Source organism: Plecotus auritus (assembly GCF_963455305.1).
Source record: "Plecotus auritus genome assembly, chromosome: 7".
Lineage (NCBI taxonomy): Eukaryota > Metazoa > Chordata > Mammalia > Chiroptera > Vespertilionidae > Plecotus > Plecotus auritus.
Genome location: NC_137774.1, coordinates 11,953,053 through 11,980,380, shown reverse-complemented (window position 1 = coordinate 11,980,380; position 27,328 = coordinate 11,953,053). Strand labels below are relative to the sequence as shown.

Below are 27,328 nucleotides of genomic sequence, written 5' to 3'. Positions count from 1 at the left end.
CCTGCACCATTGGCACTGAGATGGATGTGAGGGGGACCGAAGAATGGGTGGGGGGTACAGGGCAAGATGGTTGGGACAACCAGAGAGGTAGGACCCTGAGGACCAAAGCTGACCCCTTTAAGCTGGTTTGGACGCTCACACAGAGGGACTGGGCTGGTGGACCTATGCTGTGGAGCCCAGGTGGCGGTGGATGGCTCAAGCCATCCAGCTTGAAACCTTTAAGCTTCCTGCCCAATGGAGGTCACATCCTCCTTCCTCTTCCCCACAACCAAGTCCCTCCTCATCCTAGGACATGCCCTATCTCCTCCCCCTCTCAGCAAAGCTTCAAGGAGAACCGTTTTCTATACAGTGGTATCTCCACTGTCTCACCTGCCACCTCTCCTCCCACCATTCACTGGTTTCTGCATCTCCCGCGGTCCAATCCAGGGGCTCATCTCAGCCTTCTCCCTCCCAGACCTCCCTGCAGCACCTGTACCAGGATCACCTGCTGCTCCCTCCTGGAAACTTGCTCCTTTCTTAGGCTTCCTTGATGCTGCAAGATCAGACTCCCCAAATCACTGACCGGCCCTTCTTGATCATCTCTGATCCTCATTCTCCTTGGTCACCTAAGCAGGCCTAGCCCAAGGGCTCTTTCTCCCTCTGTCCCATGGGGCCCTCACCCTGTGCCTGGCAGACGATCACAAAGCACTCCCCGGAATTTCCTGTGGCCCTGGAATTTCCCGGAGCTCCTGAATTGTATAACCGCATCTCCTGCCTTTCTCCATGGATGTCCCACAGTCTTGGCAAACTCAACAGGGAATTTGTGATCCCCCACAAAAGCCTGCCTCGCCTCCAGGGCTGTCTCCCCTCAGCTGCCAAAACTGGAGACTGGGAGTCATGGAGACTCCCCTCCGCCTTCCTATTTCCCATCTGATCTAGTGCCAAGAGGAGTTCATTCTTCCTTCTTAATGTTTCCTGAATTGCTTCCCTCTTTCCTCCCCACTGCTAGTTTCTGTGCCTGAAGCACCAACCTCCCAGCTGGTCTTCCTGCCTCTGGTTCCTCCTCCTTCCACAACGCTTTGTTGCTCAAACAACCCCAGTACCAGCCCGTTCAGTCCAAATTCCTCAGCCTGGCATTCTGGTACCTGTTAGATCTGGCCTGACTTTCACCTTGTTCCCATTATAATTTACACCCGTCAACGCTAACCATGCCTCGCTCCCCGTTCTTGTGCCTCTGCTCCAGCTGTTTCCTTTGCTGGAAATATTCTCCCCACCTATTTTCCATTCCCACAACCCAAATCCTGTCCATCCTTCAGAACTTCAAAACTCAGATCAAGGTCTCCCCCTCCAAGACCCTCCCCAGGTCCCTGCAGCCTTGAGGACTTCCTCCTCAGATCCCCAGTGCCTCCTGGATGCTCTGTGTCCCTATGTCTGTGCTGTTTCATGATTCTTGCTAGAAAGACACACCTGGGTCTAGGGGTGGAATGTCACTCAGATTGCCTGGTGAGGAGGAAGGAGCTACCTTTGTTGTTTTGGGGGGCCCCCTTTTCGTCATTGTACCTCAATTTCTCCCACTCTCAGTCCCCATGCTGCAGGCAGGGCATACCCCTGCCCAGGAAATGGAGCCCTGGAAATGGACCTCCACCTTAGCCAATCAGTGATTGACATTCCTGGGGCTGGGCCAATCAGAACCAAGGACGCCTGAAGACTTTCTGCTGGAGTTCTAGGACCTGAGGCTGTCTTTCCCATGAGCTGGAGCCTGAAGCTGTGCAGCCATTTATCAGCACAAGGGACTTGTCTATGGGAGGAAATGGAGGCAAGAGATGGAGAGGGAGAAACTCTGGGATGTTGTTTGAGCCTCTGAATCAAGCTGCGCCTAGAGCCTGCCCTACCCCCCACCCCCAAATCACTTCTGACAAACAGTAAATTCCCTGGAACCACCCTGGGTTTGGTTTCCTCCTCCTTGCATTACAAAGAGGCCGGGCTGGTGCACAGGGTGAGAAGAGGGGAGCTCCCAGGTGGCTGGCTTCTGGATCTCAGCATCATCTTCCAGGAGGTCATGGTGGGACCTCCCTTGGTTCCAAGGTTGAGCCGTGGAAGCCTGGCTGCCCTGGGCCCTGGCCGGCATATCCAGGGTGGCCCGCTGGCATCCCAAGGTCCGTAGGAGTAGATGAGAACCATCTGGACCCCGGAGTGAAGCCTTAGGCCCTGAGGTAGGGCTAGGTCTCCGGAATGTGGATGCTGAGCCCCAGGCTCAGGGTGGAGAGTGTTGAGGGGGCATCAGGCTCCTACTGCATGAAACAAAAGATCCCCAGACTCTATGAGTCATTAGAATATGGGTGGGGAATGGGAGGAGACTCAATCCCAACTTTCCCTGGAGCCCTTGGGGAATATAGCTGGAAACAGCCCAGCAGGGATTACCGGGAAGGGAGCACAGGGATTGGGAAGTGCCCGGATGCTGTGGGAAGAGGGAAGGACTGAGTGCCCTGGGAGGGATGAGAGTCGGAATGTTCCTGAATGTTCTTTCATGATGGAGCCTTAGGGAAATGCTCCTGGCCTCTCCTCTGACATGATGGGGGGATTGGGACAGGTAGAACTGAGGTGTGGAAATGGGGAGCCCTGACTTTCCGTTGAACCTGGGAGAAATCACCATAGATGTGAGGATGAAAGGTCTGCTCAGGGTGTGCCTTGGGAAGAGGACTGGGTGCCCATCTGAATGAAGGTGCTGCATCAGAGGCCCCCCAAGGATTTGTGCTGAGAACTGGGGGGTCTTTTATGAATCTGGAGAGTGACCTGGAGTCTGAGGCAGGGCCTAGGGCAGGCAGATTGCTGAAGAGGAGCCTGGTGTAGCTGGGAGGGGTCAGCATGAGGCAAAGGTGTTGGGGGAGTCAGAGATAAGGGGGCATGAGGCTGAAGGAGCCCTCCTTGCTTCAGCTCTTCTACACCCAGATTCCTGAGAGCTCGGTCTTTCCTCCTGGCCTTCTGCCCACCAGCTGCCACAGAGCGAGGGAGGAATCTGCTTTGCATTATCAGAGGAGCCGCGTCCCCCAGGCATATGGTCAGCAGACCCCCCAGCCAGGAGCATCATGGGTAATGTCTTCTCCTGACCCCAGCTCTGGCCCAGCCCCTTCTTCCCCTAGAGCAGTGGTTGGCAAACCGCGGCTCGTGAGCCATATGTGGCTCTTTGGCCCCTTGAGTGTGGCTCGGCGTTAGAACCACTTCTTCAAAATAGACTCGCCCAGGCCGAAAACCGACTTCTGCGCATGGGCCACGAAGTTTCAATCACACTGCACGTGCCCGCACGTGGTATTTTGTGGAAGAGCCACAATCAAGGGGCCAAAGAGCCGCATGTGGCTCATGAGCCACGGTTTGCCAACCACTGCCCTAGAGCATGGGGCTCTAAACTCAGTGGCCCCCCCACCACACCCCTCCCCAGTGGATGAAGAGGCTTTTCACATTGCTCCAGGTCTCATCTGGGTTCATTGACCTGGATGAAACAGGGGAGGGAGGCACTAGGGGAAGAGAAGGGGCTCTGATGGGCCAGCAAGATAAAAGGTCTCACCCTCTAGCCTAGAGAATGAAAGAGACAAAGAGATGTTCCCCAACCTGGGCGAAGAGAGGGCTTAGGGCTGGCACGCGGGTGGGAAGGGAGAACTATAGGCCTCGGGCCCAAGGAGATTGATGACACAGGAAGAAGCAAGGGAGCACCTATCGGTCCTCTGAGCCCACATCAGGTCAAGTTCACAGCTGGCTGGACTCAGAATGAGTCCTACTCTGGGAGGATGAAGCTCTGGAGCTGCCTGAGGTGATAGTCACATATGGCTACTGAGCACGGGCGATGGGCTAGCCCAACTGAGATGTACTGTAAGAATAGAATACATCCTGAATGTTGAAAGCTTAGTAGGAAAAAAGAGTAATGTATTTCATTGATCATCCTATCTAATAAAGAAGGAATATGCAAATTGACCATCACACCGTCATAAACATGGCACTGCCCATAGCCACAAGATGGAGGCGCCCAGTCCCCTCAGCCCCACTGGAGTCCCCCAGTCCTTTCAGTCCAGCCGGAAGGGGGGCAGCAGGTGCACGGTGCGGCCGGACCTGACCTCAGCCCCCCCAGCTGCCCAGGGCCAGCCCGAGGTGTAGGCAAGCCTCAGATGTCAGCCACCCAGCTGCTCAGGGTGGGCTCCAGGCACAGGCAAGCCTCAGATGGCGGCTGCCCATCAGGTAACCAGGGCCGGTCGAGGCTTGCGCTCCCAGCAGTGGCAGCAGCAGAGGTGTGATGGGGCGTCACATTCCCCTGATTGCTGGGTCACCTCCCATCCCTGAGGGCTCCCAGACTGTGGGAGGGGGCAGGCCAGGCTGTCGGACCCCTCCCTCCAGTGCATGAATTTTCATGCACTGGGCCTCTAGTTTTAAAATATTGATTACATGTTGAAATAATGCTTTGGACATAGTGGGCTAAATAACAATACGTTAAGTTCATCTCATCTGCTTCCTTTTACTTTGGAAATGTGGCTACTAAAAAAATGAGAATCACATATGTCACTTGCATTCTATTTCTATCAGACAGGGCTGCTTCAGAGCACGCCATTCATTCGGTCAACAAGGTTTTATTGGGTGCTAGCTCTATGCCAGGCAAGGTGCTGGGGATTAGAAAGTGAGCAAAACCAGACCCTGTCTCTGGTTTCCTGGGGTTTACAGTAATCAAATAATCACTCAGACGGGTGCCTAATTGCAGAGAGACAAGTGCTCTAAGAGAAAAGGAGTGGAGCATGGTGTTCTCTGAACCGGGGATCAAGAAGCCTGCATTGGGGCCAGGGTACGCTGAGAGCTTCCCCAACGAAGTGCCGGCCTGGGAGGTAACTTGAAAAAGAAGGGGAAAGGGTGTCCCAGACAGAAAGGACAGCATGTGCTAAAGCCCATGGCTAGAGGGATCATTGGAGCTTGAAGAGGCATAAGATGGCTGGTTTGGGGGAGCACAGAGTGAGTATGAGGGTGCCTGGGCATTGGCAGGGGCCTCACGCAGCCCTTGGAGGCCACATTAAAGGTGGGAAGCTTCTTCCCTAGCTGGTTTGGCTCAGTGGATAGAGCATCAGACTGTGGACTGAAGGTCCCGGGTTCGATTCCGGTCAGGGGCACATGCTTGGGTTGCAGGCTCGATCCCCAGTGGGGGGCGTGCAGGAGGCAGCCAATCAATGATTCACTCTCATCGTTGATGTTTCTCTCTCTCTCTCCCTCTCCCTTCCTCTGAAATCAATTAAAAAATATATATATATATATATTTTTTAAAAATGGGAAGCTCCTGAAGCATTTTCATTAGCCCTCCTGGGGGAATTGGAGAAAAGGGGGTGGAGGTGAGGCTGCAGGAGGGCAAACACGGCTTCTCCACAGTTTAGTGTGTGTTTGGGGGAGGGGGAGAAATCTCTGGTGCCCTGTCTTTAAGGCTCTCTGCCACCCAACCCCCAGGAGCCCTAGGTCAGGGTCAGTCACCTCTGTACCCCTCACCCAACCCTGTGTGCTCTGAGGAACTTCTTAGAATGCCCTCTTTTCCCCATCCCCATGGCCCCTTCTTTGCTTCAGGCCACCAGTGACCCCACCCCCCAGCCTATCCTGCTGCACCTCACCCTGCACCCAACAGCCAGAGCTAGTGCTTTCTAAACTGCAAGCTGTTGCCCAGCCAGTGTTGCTCAGTGGTTGGCGTTGGCTTAAGAACCAGGAGGTTGGGTTCGATTCCCAGTCAGGCACATGCCCGGGCTGTAGCTCGATCCCCAGTAGGAAACCTGCTGGAGGCAGCCAATCCATGGTTCTCTCTCATCATTGATAGTTCTCTCTCTCCCCGTCTCCCTTCCTCTCTGAAATCAATAAAAATATATTCTTTAAATAAAAATAATAAACTGCAAGCTGTCTATGGAGCCCCTGCTTAAAACCCCTCGGCGGCTCCACAGTGCTCCCCGAATGCAGTCCAGACGCCTTAGCATCTCTCCGTGAGGCCTGCTCCGCCTGGCCCCTGACCCCCCGCTCCCTGGGCTCCAGCACAGCCTCCCAGGCCCCGTGTGCTCTCTCCGGTCTCTCAGGGCCTGTGCTGAGCTGGTTCCTCTGCCAGGAACACTGTCCTCCCCCAGCTCATTGATTCCACTCCGCCCTAAGGACTCAGCTCCAACGTCCCTTTTCTAACAGACCTTCCCTAATCCCTGGCAGGGGTGGGTCTGGGCTGAGACCTTCCACTCACCCCTCGTGTAGCACTGCACACCATATGGGGCCTGTCTGCTGTGTCCCCCTCGAGAATGCAAGGTCGCTGAAGGCAGGGATTTGTGTCTCCCTTATTCACGCAGGCAGCATCGGGCTCTCCTTCGCCAGGTGCGATGTGTTTCCCCCGTCAGAACGGAGGCTCCCTTAGGACAGGCATGGTGCCTCCCTCAAGCCTGGGACTGTGTCTCCCCATCAAATGGGAGGTTCATTCAAGACAGAGACCATCTCCCCATCACACTGCACACTGGGGGTTACCCAAGTACCAGGGTCATTTCTCCCACCTATGGCATCCCCAACACTCCTTCCTCACAACCCTCTCAGTCTGGGGGTGGAAGATGGAAGACAGCCACCCCTCCAACTCGTGCCTCACTCTTGGCTGGGGCCCGGCTGACCCTTCCCTGGAATCTGAGATCAGGAAGGCTGTTTGTTTTTCTTTCCAGGAAGAGCAAGCCTCCTGTGCGTTTCCCAACATCCACGAGCCAGCCCCGTCAGAGGACCAGCAGGGGCTGAGGGATCAGCAGGGGCTGAGCAGCTCTGACCAGCTGCCTGGCCAGCCCTGGAGAGGGGAGCAGGCCTGGGGCCCGGAACCCTGCAGCTCAAGGAGCTCCCAGGCCCGGGCCAAGCAGGACTCAAAGCCAGGCTGGCAGGAGCCAGAGTTGGGACCTGCCTGGGAGAGCCACAAGGGAGGGCCTAACTCCAGGTCGGGTCAGCCAGGCTTCCTCCGGGCCATCTGGAGCCAGAGCCTGTGCATGTGTTTGGAGGGGGCGGGGGGAGTGTCTCCCAGGCCACGTGGGTGGCTGGGAGCCGCAGGGCTGTGATCTGGCCCTTCCAGCAAGCCTCTGGCTCCCCTGTGGTCACTTTCACTTCTGACATCTGGTCAAGTTTGCAGCTGGCCAGCTTCCTGCATAGCCATGTTCACTTTCCCTCTCCAAGATCTGGGGACAAAGGGCTCCCACTCCTTCCCTACCCCACAGAAATTAACTCCCTGGCTACTATGCATGTGAATGTGCTGGATTTCTGTTAAAACTTCCCCATGTGGTGTGCGTACAGGAGGGAGACAGGGCAGAGAAACAGGACGGGAACGGAGTTGAAAATGACACCTGGGTCCTTGTGACATATCCGACCTCGGCCAACTCAAAACACATGCATTTCCAGAAAGTCACTGCACCGATTTTCTTTCTTTGCTATTTAATGTTCATCCTTTATGTTTTATGTGTAAGTTTCAGGAGGGCCCAAGAAATGGTTACACAGGATGCAAGGGGAAGGTGTCGGGAGTCTGGAGCACACAGCCCCCGGCTGGGGGGCCCAAAGGGAGGGAGGAGGGGCCCCGAACCAAACACATGCTAAGCCATACCTGGCTCCCTCCAACCCCTCCCACCTGCTGGGGAGGAAAATAAATACTCACTCTGTCCCTCTCCCAGGCGCACAGGTGAGGGGCCAGCGGGTGAGTTTCCTCCTCCCACTACAGACTGAGGTCAAAGGAACGCCATCTACATACAATGTTCCCAGTCCCTGGCAGGGGGTTGGGAGAACCCTGGGTGTGTGGGGGGGTGGCTGTTAGTGCACCCCCCTGCTCTGGGCTCCTTCATGCTAAATAGAGGGGGGAGCCATTCATTCCAACATAAAGCAAAACAGAACAGGCCAGGAGGGACCTCCAGGCCCCTTCCTGGCACCAAGCTAGGGAAAAAGCTGTCTTTTGTAGAGTCCTCGAGACTTTGGACAGACCGTCCAGGGCCCACAGTTCAACTCAAGTCCTTCTTGCTGCGTTCCCAGACTGGTCCAATTTTCTTCATCGCAACCTTCGGGGCCCAGCCAAACCCATGGCTTCAGGGGAGGGGAGGCGGGGACAGCATTCCTCCATGTGCCGGCCCCTGGAAGGCAGGCGCCAGCTCGAGCCTCAGCCGTCCTTGGCCCGCCAAACCCGGGGGCGAGGGGAGACGGCCGAGCAGAGTTCAATTCCCTGTGATGCTTCTCTGGCAGCTGCCCCGGGCAGGATCCGGTCCCAGCCCAAGAGAAAGAACTTGTGGAGAAAAGAGTTCTCATCCGCTGTGTGTGTGCGTGTGTGTTTGTGTGTGTGTGTGTGCGTGCGTGTGTGTGTGTGTTGTATGTGGGGGGTCCTTAGCCCCTAACCCCGAGTACTGTCTGTGTTGGCTCTGGGTCTGTGCCGGGATGGAAGGCACCTACAGACTGGGCCACACCCAAGATGCCACACTGACATGCCTGAGGGGGGCAGGAAGGGGAAAGTGGCACCCCTTTCCACAAACCCCAAGCTGACTCGGGTTATGACGGACCCACGGACCAAGCCTTGGGTAAAGCATCCTGTCTCCCTCAGGATTGAACAGGCCTGGAGATGGTGGAGGGTGGACCAGATTTGGCTGTACAATACTCCCCAGAGGGTCACCTGGCCTCCCTCCCCCAGCCTTTAAGCAAAGCTGAGGCTTGCACCCCCCATTCAGAGAGGAGGAAGCCAGCCCACACTTGGCCACCCCATTGCTGGGTGGCTTTGGGCCAGTCACTGCCTCTCTTTGGGCCAGTCTACAACAAGGAGGGTGGACTAGATTTCAGTACCCCCTTCCCGCTCTGACAAGCCTTCGATCCTCTTCATCTTTGGCCACAGGGGGGATGTGATGGGGCTGAGGGAGGGTTCAGGATGCTCCCTCTTTCCCCAAGTTCACAGTGTAGAGTCCATGGCTCTGGTTCCTCAGTCTTCCCTCTGAGTCTCTGGGACCTTGTCATCACCCAACACCATCCCTGGTGTCAGCCCCCCCAGCTCTGACACCTGCTATGGTGGGAGGAGCTGGCCCGCCTAGAAGTGAGGGGAGAAGGAGCGGAAGGCTGGAGATGGTGAGGGGCAAGGGCAGGGTGGGCAGGCATCAGGGGCACTTCTGGCGCTGCAGAGGGAGTGTGTGGTCAGAAGCGATGGGGCCACAAGGGGTCAATGGCAGGGCTGTGGTTCAGGGGCCCCGGCTCCACAGCCCTGCCCAGAGGAGCTCAGCTCTGATGCTGGCCCACGGGGGTTGGCTGGAGCGTCAGTCATCGGAATGTGGGGCAGGGCAGGGGCTCCCGGGTCAGCTCACACAGGGGACGTGGCGGTAGACTCGCTGCACAGGCTCTCCACGATGTCGGCTCGCTGGATGCGGCGCAGGGCAGCCAGGAGGGCGTCGAGTGTGGCGCTGTCCTGGGCAGCCCAGCTGGCGAGCAGGGCGCGGACAGGGCAGGCCTCGTGGGTGAAGGAGTCTATGTGCTCAGGCTGGTAGCCCAGCTCGTCTGCCAGGTGCCGCCAGGTGTCCCCTGCAGAGCCATTGAGCAGCTTCTCCACCTCCTCCCGCTTGGCTGGTGGCAGGCTGCTGTAGAGGCCTCCATCCCCCTTGAGGGCTGCCAAGAACCAGGGGGCGTCACACACTAACCGCCGGGCCCCCTCCCCCCACAGTGGGCCTGGGCGCCCGGGAAAGACCCGAGAAGGGCTGAGGCAACTCTCCCCCCCAACCCCCACCGGGGCCTACAGACAGAGGGATGGCCAAGATGAGGCCCTGGATCGGTGGGGGAGTGGGGGGGTGCAAGCTGTGGAGGTCTGGGGGCGATGCTGACTCATGTGCCTCCCCACCCAGAGCCCAGCACTATCTCCACCCCTAACCCCTCCCCGTCCCCCAGCAATTAATCAAGGCAGAGAAGGAGACAAGACTTCTCAGTCCCAGACTCAGCTGTAGCAAGTGTCCTGGAGCTGGGCTATGGGCCACTAATTAGGGGACATAATTAACTACTTGTTCCCCAGAAGTCCAGGGCAGGAGGCTAATTGCAGCCACTTGGGGGAGTAATTAGCCCTAGGGGGGACAATTAGCTTGATGAGTCTGGATGCTCCAATTTGTCAAAGCCTCCATTTCTCAAGTCGCTCTGGGAAAAGGACCTCCCCCACCCCTTCCCTCACCCCGACTCTCCCATCCTTCCACCCAGAGGCACAGGGAGCCAGCCCCTCTGGCAGTCCTTCCTAGAGTCTAATCTTCATCACCCCTAATGGCCCTGCCTCAGTCCCCTGCCCGGCCTTGCTGCTCACCCTGGCCCGCGGCCGTCTGCGTGTGGGGTTGCTGGTCATGCAGGCTCTGGCTGTCCACAGAGATGCCGCTGTCGCTGTGGAGTTTTTCTCCCTCGGGTGGGGGTGTCTGGTTCACCGGCCGGCTGTTGGCTCCTTGCTTGTTCTGCTTGCAGCTGTTCCACCTGGAGCCAGAAGACAGGCCCAGCCTCAGGGGGCGGAGGGGAGGGAGGGGTGCACTGGCCATGCGGCTAAGGCATCTGATGTGTAAAGCCAGGGGCACAGTGGGCACCCAACTATCACCCCCGCCAAGGTGCCTAAGGTTCCCCTTTCTCTGCATAGCGGCCTGGCCTACACGGAAAGCATCGTGAGGGCAGAGGGGCGCCCAGGGCTTGGTGCACACTGCGAGGGTTCAATAAATGTTCCTGGAATGAATGACGCATAAATAAATGACTTCCCAGAATTCCACTTTCCCAATCTCCTCGTAAAATACTCGCACATGTGTGCAGGACACATGTCGTACAGGGACTTCCTCTGCTGTTATAAAGCACTAAGAAAAAGCGGCACAAACCAAATGTCCATCAATAGGCAACGGGTTAAATAAATCATGGCCCACCCACATTATGGAGTGAGTGGTTAGAAATGATCAGATAATCTCATGTCCCAAGGAAAGCTCGCCTGAGGAAGACTGGTGAAAAAGCAAGTTGTAGAATATATACTAGGAAGTGTGATCCCAGTGATGCTAAGATATATATATATATATACCTGCGCGTTTCGTCCAACTAAAACGTTTTATGTGCATGTGTTTATAACTGCACAGAAAATGGTTGGAAAGGGCTCAAACAGATTCCGATGATGAGCGGGGTAGGATTTGGGGAGATAAAAGGGAGCTTTTGCTTTTGGCTTTACAAGACTTTACCCTTGTTTGCATTTTCCCAAACAGGCCTATATTACTTTGATGTTTTGTTTCTTGTTAGGAATGAAAAATGCACTTAAACATTTGAAATGCTTTCTGGGAGCCCTGGATTTCTGGATGTGGATGCCACAGCCTCCCAAGTGTGAACTGGGAAGGAAGAGACACACGCACGTGTCGGTACCTGTGTGGGTCAATGGGGTTCAGGGAATGAGGACAGAGGCAGTTGGGAGAGCAAGCCTTGTGTGTGCAGCTCAGCTAGGGCTGCGTCAGAGAGGGGAGAGCGGGGGAGTGGGCGGTGCTGACCCCAGGAAGGACAGGGACAGCCCCCTCCCTGCCTGCTGACGGCCATGCCCGGGAGTGGAGCAGCTGATGGTGAGTGACGATGAGCTGGCTTTGGGGTTGAGTTAAAAGAGTGTGTGCGTTTTCCGGTCAAGGTCACAGTAAAGCCCGCCTTGAGAGCAAAGGTCTCTTCTCTGCCCCTCCCCCTCACCTCTTGAAGGCGATGTAGGCCACGAGGCCCACAACCACAGCGGCCAGGATGGAGCAGTAGACGGGGATGAGGTTGTCATTGGAGCCTCGGGTCACCACGGGCTGGGAGCTGCCCATCACGGTAGTCACCACGTCTGCCACCGTGCTGGCCACGAGGTCTTGGTCTGGAGGTCCCTCGGGCTCCTGGGTGCCGGGGGCGGTGCTGTCCGAGCCCTCTGGGGGCGTGGCCCGTGTGGTCCAGCGGCCAGGGATCTCTGGGAGGGACGGAGACGGGACTGAGCGACCATTCCCCTCAGCCCTTCCCTTTGCGACCGGAGTCCTGAGTCCCCAGCCCATGTCAGGGGCTCATGTGCCCAGCTCTCACCCATATGGGTGGAGAGCAAGAGCCCGGGAGTCAGGAGACCCAGGTCCCCTCCACGTCCCCGTCCATGGAATGGGGACATTAAGAGAGATGGTCCCTCAGCTCCCTTCCACCCCGCAGGTAGCTGAGGTTCTAGAAATCGACCCGGCCTCCCCTGGGGGCCCAGAGCCTGGCACACAGAGAGGAGAGAGTCAGCCCCAGGAAGCCTCTAGCTGGGGTCACTCTGGGAAATGTTGTAACCGCTCTGGCCCTAGGTTGCCCCAATGCCCCCAGCCACCCCTGTCCTAAGGAAGGATGAGGGTACTCGGGTACTGCCCCCCCAACCCCCACCCCAGAACTGGCACTCCGCCTCCTTTCCAGTCTCTGTTGTCTTAGCTCTAGGCTTGGACAGGGCGGGGATGCCATACAAGCGTGCTTCCAGCCAGCCAGTCCTTGGACAGCGGCTAGCCGTTTCCTGCCCTGCGTGGCCCTCGCACCCTCTGATCTTGCCACCCAGGGGGGAGTATCAAGTAGCCCGAACCCTCCCCGGGCAGGAGGCACGCTGCTGGTGGAGAGAGGGCCTGTGAAGCAGGGACTGCCCAGCACCTCAGGGGCAGGAGACCGTGCCTCGCCACCCACCTAGGCCTTCTCCTGCCAGCTGGGGATTGCCAGCCTCTCTGGCAGGGGACCCAGGTACCTCCTGGCACCAGTGGGTGGGATTTTCCACTCTGTCACCCAGCTGGGGGCAGTTCCTGGGGGTGTGGGCTCTGGTCTGCCTGGGGGTGCCTGTCTGGGCAACGCTGCTTATCCGATCTGTCTTCACTTCCCACCCCTAGGGCAGGGAGGGAAGCGGATGGGACATACCGATGGCGTGATGGGGAAAGCGCCTTGCCCTTCACCTCAGTCTCACCAGCTCCCAGTTTGCCCACCCAAGTTGGAGTCAAAGCTGCCCAGGGGTCTCTGGGCCTCCTGGCTCCAGACTAGGATGCTTCAAAGAGCCTTGTTTTCAGCACCTTCTGAGGGGTGAGGCCCGCAGATGGGAATCTGGAATCCATTTGGCTGGCACTGGGGAGGGGGCTGACATCTGCCCCATTCCCCCAGCTCAGTCCTGGGAGGGGGTGGGGCAGAAAGGGGAGGAGACGTAGCCCTGTCTTTCATACCCCCAAATAGGGCATTTGACGAGGAGGGGAGGGGCTCCCCTTGCCCTGCTAGGGACCTGGGCAGGTCAGCCTGAGCCCTGAGGGAGCCCCAGCTCATAAGCTGAAGGTGTGGTGAAGCGGACCATCAGGGCTGTGAGTGGGGGGCGAGGGACAGACCAGGCTGAAGACGGGGCTGTCCTGGGCATCTCCCCACATTCTCCAATACCCTCTGATGGGCGCTGGGGATGAGATCCAGATGTGGCCATGTCCACTGGCATTCCAGCCCCTAAGCCCTTGGCAGGTCCTGACAGCCGTTTCCGGAATGGGAGCTGCCAGACTTGGGGGTGGAAAGAGGGACCAGGTTATCCCTCCTAAATCTAACTTTCGCTGAGGCAATGAGGGGGGGGGGCTTCTGCCCCAAGGGAGGGTGAGTCACCACGTTGACACCTGAAATGTATATGCGAGAAAGTACGATACAATGGAGGGGAGGGGGCAACCCAATGAATCCAATTCTGTTTCCTGAAGGGTCCCTCTGCCCCAGAGCCCACACTTAACCCTTCAGAGGCTAGAGTAGAGGGGCAGAGGGTAAACACAGCTCTCAGGGGTACCCTCCTCCTTCAGGGTGGCTGGGAAAGTGGGGTGCGATCTGGGAGGAATCTATGAATGCCCCCAAAGAGGCAGAGCCCACCCCTCCCCCAGCCACCACCTTTCTTTGCTTTTACCGCGCCCCTGACTAAGTCCCCCCACAGCCGGTCTGGACTTGCCCAGGGAGCTGTGCTGGCGCCTGCCTGTTGCCAGCAGCTGAAGCTCCCTCCCTGCCCCGTGCCTGGCGCCACTGGCCTGTCTCCTGGCCCAGGGCAACTGCCACCGGAACCACCAAGTTCTGTACCCCCACCCTCCTCCCACTCCCAGCCCAAGACAGGAAGCTTCACACACACCTGGCTCAGCCCAACTGAACAGCCCCTCCGCCTGAGCCAGAGGTCACGGGGCTGGGGGGTGAGGGGGGGGGGAGGTTGTGTGGGAGCCAATGTCAGACTGCAGGCTCCCCACAAGGGGGACCTACCTCCCCCATCTGACTGGGGACCGACTGAAGGCAGAGGCTGTGCTGCCGCCACCAGAATGAGGGCGCTCCTGGGAGATGAGTGCTGGGGCCTTGACTCCCTCATCAGACCAGGCCAAGGCTGTCTCTCCCATCACACTTGGGGTCCCCTAAGGAGGCGCTGCACTGCCTGCTGGGACTGAGGGTATCCTGAGGGCTAGGGAAGTAGCTAAGTGGGCCCCCAGCCACAGGGTGATGGAGACAAAGTAAAGCATTGCCGGCCTCTCCCTGCAGTGAAAAGCCCGCCCATCTCCCCGAGACATGTCACCAACCAGAGACCCAAACCGCCCGCTCTCACTGCCACGGCGCTTCCTCCTCCCATCCCAGGAACCACCCCACCTCCTTCCGGCCTGGGTCTGGCTCAGGGGGGCACACCCAACTCCCATCCTCCCCTGGGGGCGGGGTGGGGGGCTGAGACCTCACTGTACCCGCCTCTCATCCTGGGGCTCCTGCCACTCCCCCTCCACCCCAAAGTCCCACCCCCACGGCGTCCTTAGTGTCCCCGGGTCCAACTTCATCTTCAACTAACTAAAAATGGCTGTAGACACCCCCCCCTTCCCTCCTTTGAGCTAAGCGTTGAAACAGGCCACCTTCTCTAACCCACACCACTGCCCAGTGAGGAAACTGGGGTCCAAGACGGAGTGACCCCTCTAACAAATACCCCTCAGGTAGCAAGTGACAGGTAGATTCATCCTAGGTCCCAGAGCCACAGCCCACCCTGGACCTAGACCAGGCCTCCCTGCGAAGGGGCCCAGCTCCTGGGTCCCCAAGCCCCTTTTCCAGTTCAGGAAGCCGGCTCTGTGCTCTGGTCACCGTGGCCGCTTCCCAGCTGCTTACCTGCCACCTGCCCAATGCCCGCTGCCAGCCACAGACGTAGAGGCTGTGGCCTGGGAGGAGGAGGAGGAGGATGGCTTTCCAAACGCTTAGCTCAAAGGAGGGAGAGGGAGAGGGGGCCTTGGGTGAGAAGGATCGGGAGCCACCCCTCCATCAGGTCTCAGGGAAGGTGGCCCCTGCTCAAGCCTTGCCTGGCCCTCCCCGGCCCCCAGGGGGCGCGCTTCCCCAGCCTGCGGCGGCCGTGGCCGGGGACCGGAGACCGGGGACCGGGGACCGGGCCCGCGGCGCGCTCACCCTCGCACTCGGCGTCGGCCCAGCGCGTGCACTCGCGCAGCTGGCGCTCGGTGTCCTCGCACACGGTGCACGGCAGGCACGGGTCCACGTGGTTGGCCTCGTCGGAGTACGTGCCGTCGGGGCACTCCTCGCACACGGTGTTCTGCTTGTCCTGGCAGGAGAACACGAGCCCCGAGCCCGCCTCGCACACGCGGCACGCCTCGCAGCGGCCCGTGGTCTCGTTCTGGTAGTAGCCGTAGGCGCAGCGGCACACCGCGTCGTCCGCCTCCACGCAGGGCGCCGACATGCTCTGCAGCCCCACGCACTCGGTGCACGGCTTACAGGGCTCCGTGGCGCTCACCACGTCGGAGAACGTCACGCCTGCGGGCAAAGGGGTGTGGGGGAGCTCTCCTGGGCCCAGATGTTAGTCGCCTGCCTTTGGGGCAGCTGGAATGCAAGGGCTGCAGGTCCTCCCTCCCCCCCCCCCCCCCACCTCTGCCAGGGCCTCCGCCGGGGCGCTGACTCCCTGGTTCAGCCTCCCCCCCTCATGGATTCCCACCCTCTCTCTCCCCTCGGGGCCCTGATCCCAAGTCTGGGAAAGCTTGTGGCAGCCCGCTGGGAAGGAGGAAGGGGACCAGGAGCCCCTGCTCCAGGCGAGGAAGCCATGGCTCTGGGGCTTGGCAGGGTAACCCGGCTGGTGCAGGTCAATTACTTGGCAAATTCTCTTAGAGAGTTCCCAGCAAGATTAAGGAATAATCTATAGGTGGTTCCCACCCAGCCCTCCCCGCAGGCCAGAGCTGGATTGTGAACCCGGCCCAGGCATGGGGCCACCGCCATGGAGCCTCCTGCCTCAGCTGCCCTTCCACAGGTGGGGGGTGGGGGTGGGGTCAGGTGTGGCCCGAATGGGAGTAACTAGGGTTGAACAGCTTAAGTTCCCACCCACGGCGCTCCCCCACGCTGCTGAAAGGCTTGGCTCTCCAGGGTAGGGATGGGAATCCTGGCAAGCAAGTTCAGGTACAGCAGGAGGGATTGGAGCTAGAAAGAAAGAAGGACTTGCATATCTCATCCTCTGCCCTTTCCAAGGGCATAAAGGGGAGATTTCCAGGCTCACGCCTAACGCACGCTCTCTTAGTAATGGGGGGAGGGATGCCAGGGGTGCCAGGTCTTCCCCTTCTTGTGCAGAGAAGAGGAGGCCCGGGGCACATTTCCTTCACCCCTTCCAGCCCAGGCTGGAGAACTCGTGCCAATCTGAATCCAGAAGGATGCCTCCTTGCTCCCAGGGGAGGAAGAGCGGGGGTTTAGCAACCTGAGAACCAGGGCAGGTCTGCTCAGAATGTGGAAGTAGAAGTAGAGAAAGTGTCAGATCCCACTGAAGGGAAATCAAGGCCTGTTGTGGGGTCTGATCACAACCCTCTCTAAAGGCACCAAGAGACAACATGGAGCTCTTGGTGGGTGGGGGTGGGAATGGGGGGGGGTAAAGAAGCAAAGAAGAAAGCCAGACAGAAGTGAAAGGGGAAAAAACTGGGGGGAGAAGAGAACAGAGTCAGTTCTGGCAGAGGGACCCCTGTATTTCTCTTCCTAGGAATCAGGCAGATCTGGATTCAAAAGTGCTTCCATCACTTATTAGCTGTGTGACTCTGGGTGTTTTACTTAACCTCTCTGAGCTTTTTTCTTTCTCTGTAAAACAGGGACTAATATCTCCACTCACAGGGTTGTGGTGAGGAATAAGTGGGATTCCACTGTAAAGCGCTTGACACTCAGCCAGGATCTATAAAGGTTGGGCCCCTGGGGTGGGCAGTGATAAATATGGTGAGCTTCAGTAGCAGGGATGTAGTCAGACAGCAGAAAGGACTTCCAAACACAATCAGCCGAGGCAGGACTTACTTCCAGTTTAAATAAACAAGAGGCTCCTATCTGGTTGGCATGTGGTGGGGGGCGGGGGGGGTATAGTCACCCTGAAGGGAAAGGGAGGGCCTTGCTCATGGGAAAATACAGAAAATGAGCAGAAAACTCCTGGGAAAGGGTTTTAAGGGGTGGGAAAAATGTGGTCTTTTTTGGCAGAGAATGAAGGCAGGAGCTTAATGGGTTTCCTTGTGGAAACGTTTTGAGGATAGAAAGTCCACTGGGGTCTCCATTCCATAAAGTGGGCTTGTAAAGGCAGCCTGTTAACGCAGCTGCTGGAGAGAGAGGGGAGGAGGGAAGAGGAGGGGGGCAGGAGGAAATGAGAGGGAGGATTCCTGCCACCACTTCTGAGCTTGCTCCCCTCCTGATCCCCAGAACCTCCCTCCCCAGGCTCCTCTGCCCCACCCTTTGCTTTTACGGAAGATGAGAGGGGGCCCATCCTGGGAGACTCAGGGTCCAGGGAGGAGAGGCCCTGGGCCGGAGTCTAGGAAATGAGAGAGGCAATCTTGGGAGCTTCCGGGGTAGGCAATAGTTGGCCAACCCTTCCCTGGGATGGAAACCCTGTTAGGCGAGGGCCAGGGCAGGTGGCCAGATGACAAACACTACAGGATGTCCAGTCTCCCCACCCAGTCCCAGGCATCCCTCTGCTGGGGGGTGGAGTTATAGGATTCATAAGCACAGAGAGGGGAAAACAGTATGTTGGGGAATACCAAGGAGTTGTGGTTGTCTGAAGGATGGAGAGGTGTGCAGGTGTTGTTTTGTTTTGTTTTTAAATCTATTTTTATTGATTTCAGACAGGAAGGGAGAGGGAGAGATAGAAACATCAATGATAAGAATCATTGATTGGCTGCCTCCTGCATGCCCCACACGGGGGATCGAGCCCACGACCCAGGCATGTGCCCTGTCCAGGAATCGAACAGTGACCTCCTGGTTCATAGATCTACGCTCACCCACGGAGCCAAGCCGGCTGGGCACGCAGGTGTTGGCAGAGGTGGTGGGGAGGCATCCAGAGGTAAGACGAGGCTGGCAGGTGGATTCAGAGTTCCCAGTTCCTGTACCTGGTTCCCAGCCTGATTATAGAATCATCTGAGTATGATCACCACAGGCCCTCGGGGTGGGCCGTGCGTGCCAGGGAGAAGTGAGCAAAGCTTTCTGGGCAGGGTCAGCCACAGAGCACTGAGCCCAGAGCCTGAAAGCAGCAACTGAGGCTGGGGGCATCCAGCAGAGCTGAGACCTCTGACTCCACAGCACACAGATTCCAGACCCCAGACACACCACCCCGCAGCCTCCCTCACCCAGTAGGAAGACAGGATTCTCTCCCTTCCCCAAGGAAATCTCAGGTAGGAATGGCCACAGTGGCCCTCTCCCCATAAGAAGCACATCCCTATAGTACTCCACCCCCACCCCTGCTGCCTGGGGAAAGCTCTTCGTCCTTAGTCAGAGCTGGAGAACAGCTGGCCTGGGAGGAGGGGTAGCCACACCCTCCCAGGATCCCCCAAGGTCAGTCTACAGGGCAGCCAGTATTTGATCCTCCTCCCCTCCCCCCAAAAACACCGAGGGTAAGTGGCAGCCATTGATTTTGCAGTGCAGATGATATTTTTAGCTCATCTTAGTGTCAGCTACTCCTCCCACCTGGCCACACTCTTCTACCAGGCTTCTCTGCTTGGGGGCTGGGAAGGGGCTCCCCTTTGGGGTCCCCCATGAGGTCTCCTCCTTCCTCTGCATACCTCTCACCCATTCTCAGCTTCCCCTTTCTGCCTCCTATCCTGCATCAGACCCATGTCTGATGCCCATGCAGTTGTGGGCAGGAGACCCTGCCAGGAGGCAGAGGACTTATAAGGCCTCTCCTCCCCAGCCCCCGGCCCCTCCCTTCCCTTCCTCTCCCCTCTCCCCACCTGCCACCCTGTACTCACTGTCCAGGCAGGGCTCACACACGGTCTGGTTGGCTCCACAAGGCTGGGCCACACCCTCTCCTAGGTTGCAGGCTTTGCAGCACTCGCCGCTGTGGGTGTACAGGCCCGTGAGGCATGCCTCCTGGGCACCTCCGAAGGACACCTGGGTCGGGGGAGAGCAGAAGGTCAGACTGGCAAGAAAAAGGAGAGGGGGTATCTTCTGAGGAATCAAACACCCCTCCCCAAAGCTTTCTATTGGAACCACCTGGGCCCGGATGAGCTCACCAGGGAGGTATTAGGCACATCAAAGCTGGCCGGGAAGAAAGGCAGTGGGGGGCACTGCACCCCTGCAGGCTGCTGGGGGGGTGAGGTCAGAGCCTCCCAGGCTGACCCTCTGCACAGTTCATTTCGGGGTTACAGCAGCTCTTGGAACCTCAAGGATACACCACATGCGGAAGGAGGCTTGAGGCCCAGGGGAGGGCCTTCAGGTTGCAGCTCGAACAGGGCACCCAGCCAAGGGGGCAACTGGCAGCTGAGATTTAGTCCAAATGCCACTTTCTAAGCTGCACACCTGCAGGGCTGCATCTGCCCAGAGGGGAGCCTTTTTCTAACAAAGGCTAGCGGGGCCCTCCCTACCCCAGGTCCTCCATTCTACCATTCCGCATATTATATATCCAGCAGGCGGTATCTGTGCCCAAGAGCAGAAGGCCGAGGGGGTGGGGTCTGGGGTTCAAATCCTGATTCTGTATTGGGAGCTCTGACCTGCCCTGCTCTCCCTCTCTGAGTCTCCATCCCTCCACATAGGTAGAGATGGCTGCAGCTCCGGGCCAGAGCAAAGACCAGCCGATCGGCAAGAGTGTGGCGCCAAGATGTGAGAAAGGGTCGCCTGTTATCAATGATGAGAAAGTGGCGGCTGTCATCACCCAGCAGCCCAGCTCCACGAGGGTTTGATTTCCAGTCACCAGCCCTCCCCGCTCCCTGCCCCCCATGCAGCCAGCGGGAACAGCTCTGGAACCAGGGGAAAAGGGAGTCGGATTCCTGCCGCCGAGGCATCTTTGCTCATGGATGGAACAATTTAGCACCAGAGTCCCTAGAGGGAGGGGCTGCTGGCAGCTTGCTTTATATTTCTGTTCCTTAAAAAAAAACACAACTTCATGTCTAATAAAACTCCCAAGCCCGTTTCCCTGGCCCCAGACCACGCGGCTCCCACTTGATATCGACAGGAAGTATGGGCTCTCAGGTCGTGGGAGCAGAGGGAGCCTTAAAGGTCCTTTTGGACATCCCTCCGCTTCCTCACTGACCAGGTCATGGCCAATAACACTCCCCTCCTTGCCCTAACCAGTTTGGCTCAGTGGATAGAGCGTCAGCCTGCGGACTGAAGGGTCCCGGGTTCAATTCCGGTCAAGGGCATGTACCTTGGTTGCAGACATCCTCAGTAGGGGGTGTGCAGGAGGCAGCTGATCAATGTTTCTCTTTCATTGATGTTTCTAACTCTCTATCCCTTTCCCTTTCTCTCTGTTAAAAAAAAAAAAAACACAGCACAACAAAAAACACTCCCCTTCCTCCAGTCCTTTAAGATATCCTGAGATCTCACCAGGGTTAGGTGGAGGCAGGAGGGTGGACAGATGGGATCGGTCTAGGAGGCAACCTTTGGTCCTCAAGAGACCAGCAAGGGAGGGTGCTGGCAGCACAGGAGGGGGATCTCGGGTGTTGCCACCATCTCCTCCCAGGTGGCAGGGACACAGTGCTGGAAACATCTGCAGACCAGAAGTCTTGGGGGTAGGGGGAGTCCCAGATACAGGCTTTCCCCAGGAGGCTCGTGAGATTATAGAAGAGTCTGTTTGGATTTCTTTTCATCCTTTCGGGCTCCGTTTAAATATTACTTCCTCAAGGAAGTGGGCCAGTGTCCCCCCTCCCCCTCCCAGATCAGGTGGGGCTGCCCTGTTACACATTCTCCCTGTGGACTATTTGTGTCAGCTCTGACACTTCACAGGATCCCCCAATGGACTGTCAACTCCCTGAGGGCCGGGCCGTTGTCCCAGAGCCTGACAGGGAACCTGGCACTGAACAGGGACCTCACTTAACTAGAACTCGGCGGAATGACTTCCGGATGGCCGAGTTTCCCGGAAGCTAAGGCGCTGCTGCTCTAATCACCTCTTGGTTTTCATTCTCCCCGGGGTGGCTGCACCTTTCCCAGACTGGAACGGATCTTCATGGTTTCCCCATGACTCAGGGACTCAGTACTCACACCAGTGATTATTCCGGGCTGCTGTGCAGGGAAGCCCTTGTGTTCTTTATCCCAAATTACTACCACACGATTGTCTCTTTCAGTTCTCCTGTCAGCTTTTTAAAATACCCTTTCTGCCCTGACCGGTTTGGCTCAGTGGATAGAGCGTCAGCCTGTGGACTGAAGGGTCCCAGGTTCGATTCCGGTCAAGGGTATGTACCTTGGTTGTGGGCACAACCCCAGTAGGGGGTGTGCAGGAGGCAGCTGATGGATGTTTCTCTCTCATTGATGTTTCTAACTCTCTATCCCTCTCCCTTCCTCTCTGTAAAAAATCAATAAAATATGTTTAAAAAAATAAAATAAAATACTTTTTCTGTCTCCTCCCTTCCTGCCGAGATATCAGTGGGCAACTCTTGCTGCTACCAGAGTGTGACCTGCGTGGCCCCTCCCACAGCATTCTAACCTAGCACCATTCTAACCTCCTAGGTGTCATGGGCTCTTTAGGAACTATGGCACTGGCCTTGGTAGGCAGGTGTATGAAATGAGTGTAAGGAGGCTCTGAACCAGGAGGGGCAATTCTCGGAGTAGATAGTGTGAGCTCACACTATCTACTCCGAGAACTGCCCCTCCTGGTTCAGAGCCTCCTGGTTCACTGCCTTCGTCCTCAGCGGCCTCTGTGGCTCTGTATCCTGGCTCATCACTTAGCGCTAGGCGATCTGGGGCCAGTCTTGAATTTCTCTGTGCCTCAGTATCTTCTGCATAAGGTCATTATGACCGGACCTGCCTCATAGGGTTGCTGTAAGCATTACATGAATAAGGTGTTCATACACTTGGGGAACTCTCTTTTCCAAGGTCTTTCTTTCTTCTATTTCCTCATTGGCAAGTGATTTTATTTATTTTTAAATTACATTTACTGGGACAACATTGGTTAATAAGATCATATAGGTTTCTTTAAAAAATTTTTTTTATTGATTTCAGAGAGGAAGGGAGGCGAGAGAGAGATAGAACCATCAATGATTAGAGAGAATCATGGATTGGCTGTCCCATGCACACCCCTGACTGGAGATCGAGCCCCTACCAGGATTGGAACTGTGACCTCCTGGTTCATAGGTCGGCATTCAACCACTGAGCCATGCCGGCTGGGTAAGATCATATAGGTTTTAAGTGTACATGTCTATGATACGCAATCTGTATACTGCATAATAGTCGTCGAAGGGGCAGCCTTGTACAAGCCCCTCTTCCTCCAAGCCTGCTCTTCCTGCTGCAGCTGGTGGTCCTTTCTCCTCTCCCAAGTCTTGCGTTTGGAATCAAGTCCATGTAATTAGTGACCATGTATTTCCTGTGCTTGTTTTATGTCCCTATTTCAAAACATCCTAGATCTGCTTCTTAATAGTACGTTATTTTGAGTAAATTATCAACCTCTCTGAGCCTCAGCGCTTCCCTCTCCCCTACCCCCCAATCACACTGGACACTAGTATCTGCTGTTCAGGGTTGCTGTGGAAATGATATGAAATCATTTATGCAAATCGGTCTGGGGTACAGTAGGAGTTAATTAACTGTTGGGTATCAAAGAAGCATCTTGTCTTGGGGAGAGCAGGCTGCTGAGTCTGGTTGGGAGGTAGTGGGAGGGAAGAGTTAGCCACCCCCTAAAAAAGGAAACCATCTAAGAGTCGGGGGCAGGGTAGACATGAAGCAAGTCTTTGCTACCAGGGAGTCTGAGGACGGCATGGGGACCACAGGAGGATGGGTAATTGCTCTCCTTAAAGTTAGGTAATTCAACAACTCTTTACTGAGTGTTGAAATAAGAGTTTCCAAGGAGACATGGTCCCTGATTTCTGGGGGAACCACAGGCCCATGGGGGAAAGGAAATGTCACCCAAACAGCTACTCTAGAAGCCAAGATGCTGAGGGGGAAGGACTTGAGGGATTGCCTTCATCCCCTCTCTGACAGATGGGGAAACGGAGGCCCACAGAGGTCCCTGTTACGTGGCCTGATGCTTGGCCCCGGCCACACCTTCTGTTGGTTCCAGCCAGGGCAATCTTGGGAAGTTGGGAGGGATGACTAGGATCCAGGCTAATTGTTCCAAAATGACCAATTTACCAAAATGATAGATGCAGTTGCCTGAAATTTACATTATTACATTTATCATTTCCCGTCTGAATGATTTCATCCCATTTTTAAAAAAATGTTTGCAATCTTTTTATTTATTTATTTATTTTGCCATTTCAAGGCTTTCAAGAAACTAAGGTGGAAGTACTCTTAGATAAACTGATTTAAGAATATAAAAAATGGCCCTCGCCGGTTTTGCTCAGTGGATAGAGCAGCGGCCTGCAGACTGAAGGGTCCCAGGTTCCATCCCCGGCCAAGGACACAGGCCCGGGTTGTGGGTTCGATCCCCAGTAGGGGGTGTGCAGGAGGCAGCCGATCAATGATTCTCTCTCATCATTGATGTTTCTATCTCTCTGTCCCTCTCCCTTCCTCTCTGAAATCAATAAAGAAATATATATTTTTTAAAAAAGAATCTAAAAAGTTTTTTAATTAGACAAAATAGAAAACACACCAAAAATAGTTGGAAGAATGGACTATGAACGCTTCAGTGTGTTGAATCCTAACTGTTCACAACAGCTTCAGCAAAGGGATCTTTAGGGGAATGGAGCCATCAGCCACGCCATGGGGTTGAAGCGTTGTCAAATGTGGGGAGGGTCTTTTGAGGTCGCTGCAACCCGCGGGGGTGGGGGGGCGGGCACTGGCACATGCTCCCCACCCCTTTAGATAAGGGCTGAGTTTGGGTAGGGGACAAGAGCTCATTACTGAGGAGGAGGATGCGTGGAGACTCTGAGAGGGGTGTGCTGCGTGGGGCCAAGGGACTCCGTTCCAAATGTGTGGGCATAGGACACCGATGTAACCTCCGGGGCTAGTCGTGATTCGGGGCCACTCACGCCCTCGGTGATCTAGAAGGGGGAGGGGCTGGCATAGGGAGGACAGGGTGAGCTCCAAGCCACGCCTCCTCCTCGGTTCCAAAGCCTCCACCACTTCCTAACTGCGGGAGCCTGGTTTCGTGCCTGAAAGTCTGGGAGGTTCAGCTCCATCGACTGTAAAATGGGAATAACTAGATTTACGCTGATGGGACCTTAGGAGGGTTCAATAATGCAACAGAAATGACCCAGGCAATGCGTGTCACATAGTACGCATTCAACCAATTTTATTATTCCCGTCCCCCCCCCCCGGCCCGCCCAGGGAAGAATCTATGCAGGTGAGTGGGACCGGGATGGTACAGCCGGGTGGGAACCCCTTCTCTCCTCCCCCGCCCGGCAGCTCGCGTCCTCCTATTTGCTGCCCTCACTGCATCCCTATTAGGCGCATTAGCCAGCGCGGCGGCTCCGGTTACAGACGTCTGAATGACAAAGTGCCTCCATTACCGGCGCGCCCGCCAGCGGACCCGCCGGGACGCGCTTTGGTTTCAGCGCGCTCGCTCTGGCCCTGGAAGAACTCGGAGCGCGCGGTGCGCAGAGCCGGCCCGCAGAGCCGCGGCGAGGCGGAGGCGAGAGCCGCAGGGGCTGCTGGCGGCAGACTCTGCGCGGGTCCACTTGCCCCAGCTCCCAGGCCCTCCACGCCCAGCTCTCCTCCTTCCTCGCCTCTCCTCCACTCGGGGGACACTTCCTCCAGCCCCGGTCCGGCGCCCACCCGCCCGCCCCTCCGGGATCCACACTACTACTGTCCACCCCTGTCCCACCTCCCTTCCCGGTGGAGAAGCACCTGTCTGCCGCGGCGTTTGTCAGCAGAGGTCACTTCCAAATCCTCGGACGAAGCCACAGGTATCCACCACTAAACCGCGGAAAGGGGGCCGGCGCCTTCCTATCCCACCGCTGGCCCGACTCGGGATGGGGTCAAGCCCGCCCCGCCGCTGCTCTCTCCCGAGCTGGGACGCCGGGCTGCCCCTTTCAAAGGTACGGGCAGTGCAGGGCTGGGAATCAGGTGAGGGGCAGTCGAGCCAGGACGCTGGCACAACTTGCGTGTGGGATCCTAGCCAAGTTGTTTAAACTCTCAGAGTCTCCGTCTCCATATCAGTAAAAGGGGGACTGGGGAGGGGGCGGGGGCGCGATGCTCAGATGAGGGGTGAAGATGTCAGGGAGAGTGAGGACAGACACCTCCTCCATTGCCAAACCTTCCGGGGCACTCCGCACATGGCCGCACACCGGTCACCCATCCTGAATATCTTGTCAGAACTACAGGGCGGACTTAGATGCTTAAGAGGACCCGCCGTCCTTCGCCCAGACAGAATCCGGGGCGTCGGGACACCTCTGTCTCACTCAGTGCTCAGCGTCTTCACCCGAAAGTTGGGCCGGACATGGGCGGAATCCCAACCCGCCTGGGTGCTGGAGCGGAGGGAACCGCGGGCGCGGCGCTCAGCTCACTTAACTTAATGGGGGGCGGGTGCGCAGCCCCAGCGGCGCCCGCAGCTGCGGAGGGCGCAACCCTCGTACCGCAGCGCCCCCTGGGGGCCGCCTCCGCCTCCGAGACCCTGGGCTGCGCGCTGCCGGGACATTCCCCTCCTGGCGCGTCCGGGCGCTCTGCACCCGAGACGGGGCGGCCGCCAGACCCGGTCGGACGACGCCCACTCCATCCCTTCCTGTCCGCTGCGCTTCTTCAAACCGCGAGACTAAGCGCTTCGGAGCAGCCCGTGGGTTGGGGAAAGGGTTCGCCCCGGCGAAGTGGGCGCTCCCTTCCCAGCCTCCGGTCCTCCGCGCAATTCCCCGACTGGGCGAGGCCGCAAGAAAGAGCGCACGACAGGAGCGGAAAACGTCCCTTCCGCGGCTCCTCTTCTCCACCCACTGCCCCTCGGCAGCCCCGCGGGGTCCCGACCACCTTCGGGGCCGCTCTTCCTTCTCCGTCCTCTTTCATTTTGCTTCCATCTCTCTACCTCCCTCGCCGCCGTCCCTTTTTGCCCTACCCAACCCACTTTTCTCTCTTCAACCGACGACCTCCACTCCCCGAAGCTATGCCTCCCACGCCCCTCCCCCCATTGTCTGGCCAGTCCTCATTGTCCGCTGCCCGGTCCCCTTGGTCGTTCCAACCTCCTCCCCATTGTTCCAGCCCCTCATCTCCAGCCCCGCTTGCCCCTCACATCTCTAGTTCCCGTGGCATTCCTCATCTTTCTCTATCCTGGGTTCTGTCCCACGACACCCCAGAAATCAAGATGCTGGGAGGGGGTGGGGGGAAAGTCGCCTTGAGGTCCTGGCATTCAAGCGCCCTCTTCCAAAGAACCCAGGCTCCAAGAACCGCAGGACCCCCTCCTCTGAGACCCTCCCAGCTCCTCCACACCCACACACCCAGGTACCGGAGTACCCGCATCCGTGCGCGCCTCGGGTCCGCACCTCTGCCCTGGATCTCAGGGTCTCCTCGGCGCCCTGAGAACCCTAGACGCTCCTCTATGGGCCCTGGCATCGGCGCTCCTCTCCCGCCATCCATCCCCAGCATCTGGGAGCCCGGCGCTTGGTCCTGTGTTCCCTCGGGGAAACCTGAACCCCTAGGGTTCCGGTCCAGGGAAAGAGAGCGGGCTCCCCTCCGGCTAGCACTCACCCCCAGCAGCAGCAGCAGCAGGCGCGGCCGGTCCATGGCGCAGCCGGCGGCACCTGCCCCCATCGTCCGCCTCCCGCGGCAACGCCGACTTCCAGTTAGTCCGCTCTGCGGACAGATAGGGCTGCGCTGCGCTCCGGCACCCGCCCCCCGGAGCTGGCGGAGGCTCCGCTCCCTCTGGCTGCGGGCGGGAGGGGCTGAGAGAAGCCAGTGCGGCGGCCCCGCCTCCTCCCCGCCCAGCCCGCCCACCCCCGGAACCTTGCCCGCCTGCTCCGCTGCCTCCGAGAGGGGAGAGAAGGGGAAGAGAGGGTGTGCGGCGAGCTGCGGCCGCGCGCTCCGCTGCCGTTTCTCATCGCCCTAGCCCTCAGAGCCTCTCCCTCAC

At 57.6% G+C, this 27,328-nt stretch overlaps 1 protein-coding gene across 1 annotated transcript; it reads right to left on the bottom strand.

Moving 5' to 3' along the window:
* Nucleotides 1–7,414: 7,414 nt before the first annotated feature.
* NGFR (nerve growth factor receptor) lies at nt 7,415–27,119 on the bottom strand. The gene is made up of 6 exons (XM_080680579.1): nt 26,950–27,119; nt 19,164–19,305; nt 15,370–15,729; nt 11,665–11,917; nt 10,283–10,443; nt 7,415–9,606 (listed from the first exon to the last, which is right to left on the bottom strand). Exons 1-6 carry the CDS (start codon nt 27,010–27,012, stop codon nt 9,305–9,307), a joined length of 1,281 nt encoding a protein of 426 aa, XP_080536705.1. The 5' UTR covers nt 27,013–27,119; the 3' UTR covers nt 7,415–9,304.
* Nucleotides 27,120–27,328: the final 209 nt, after the last annotated feature.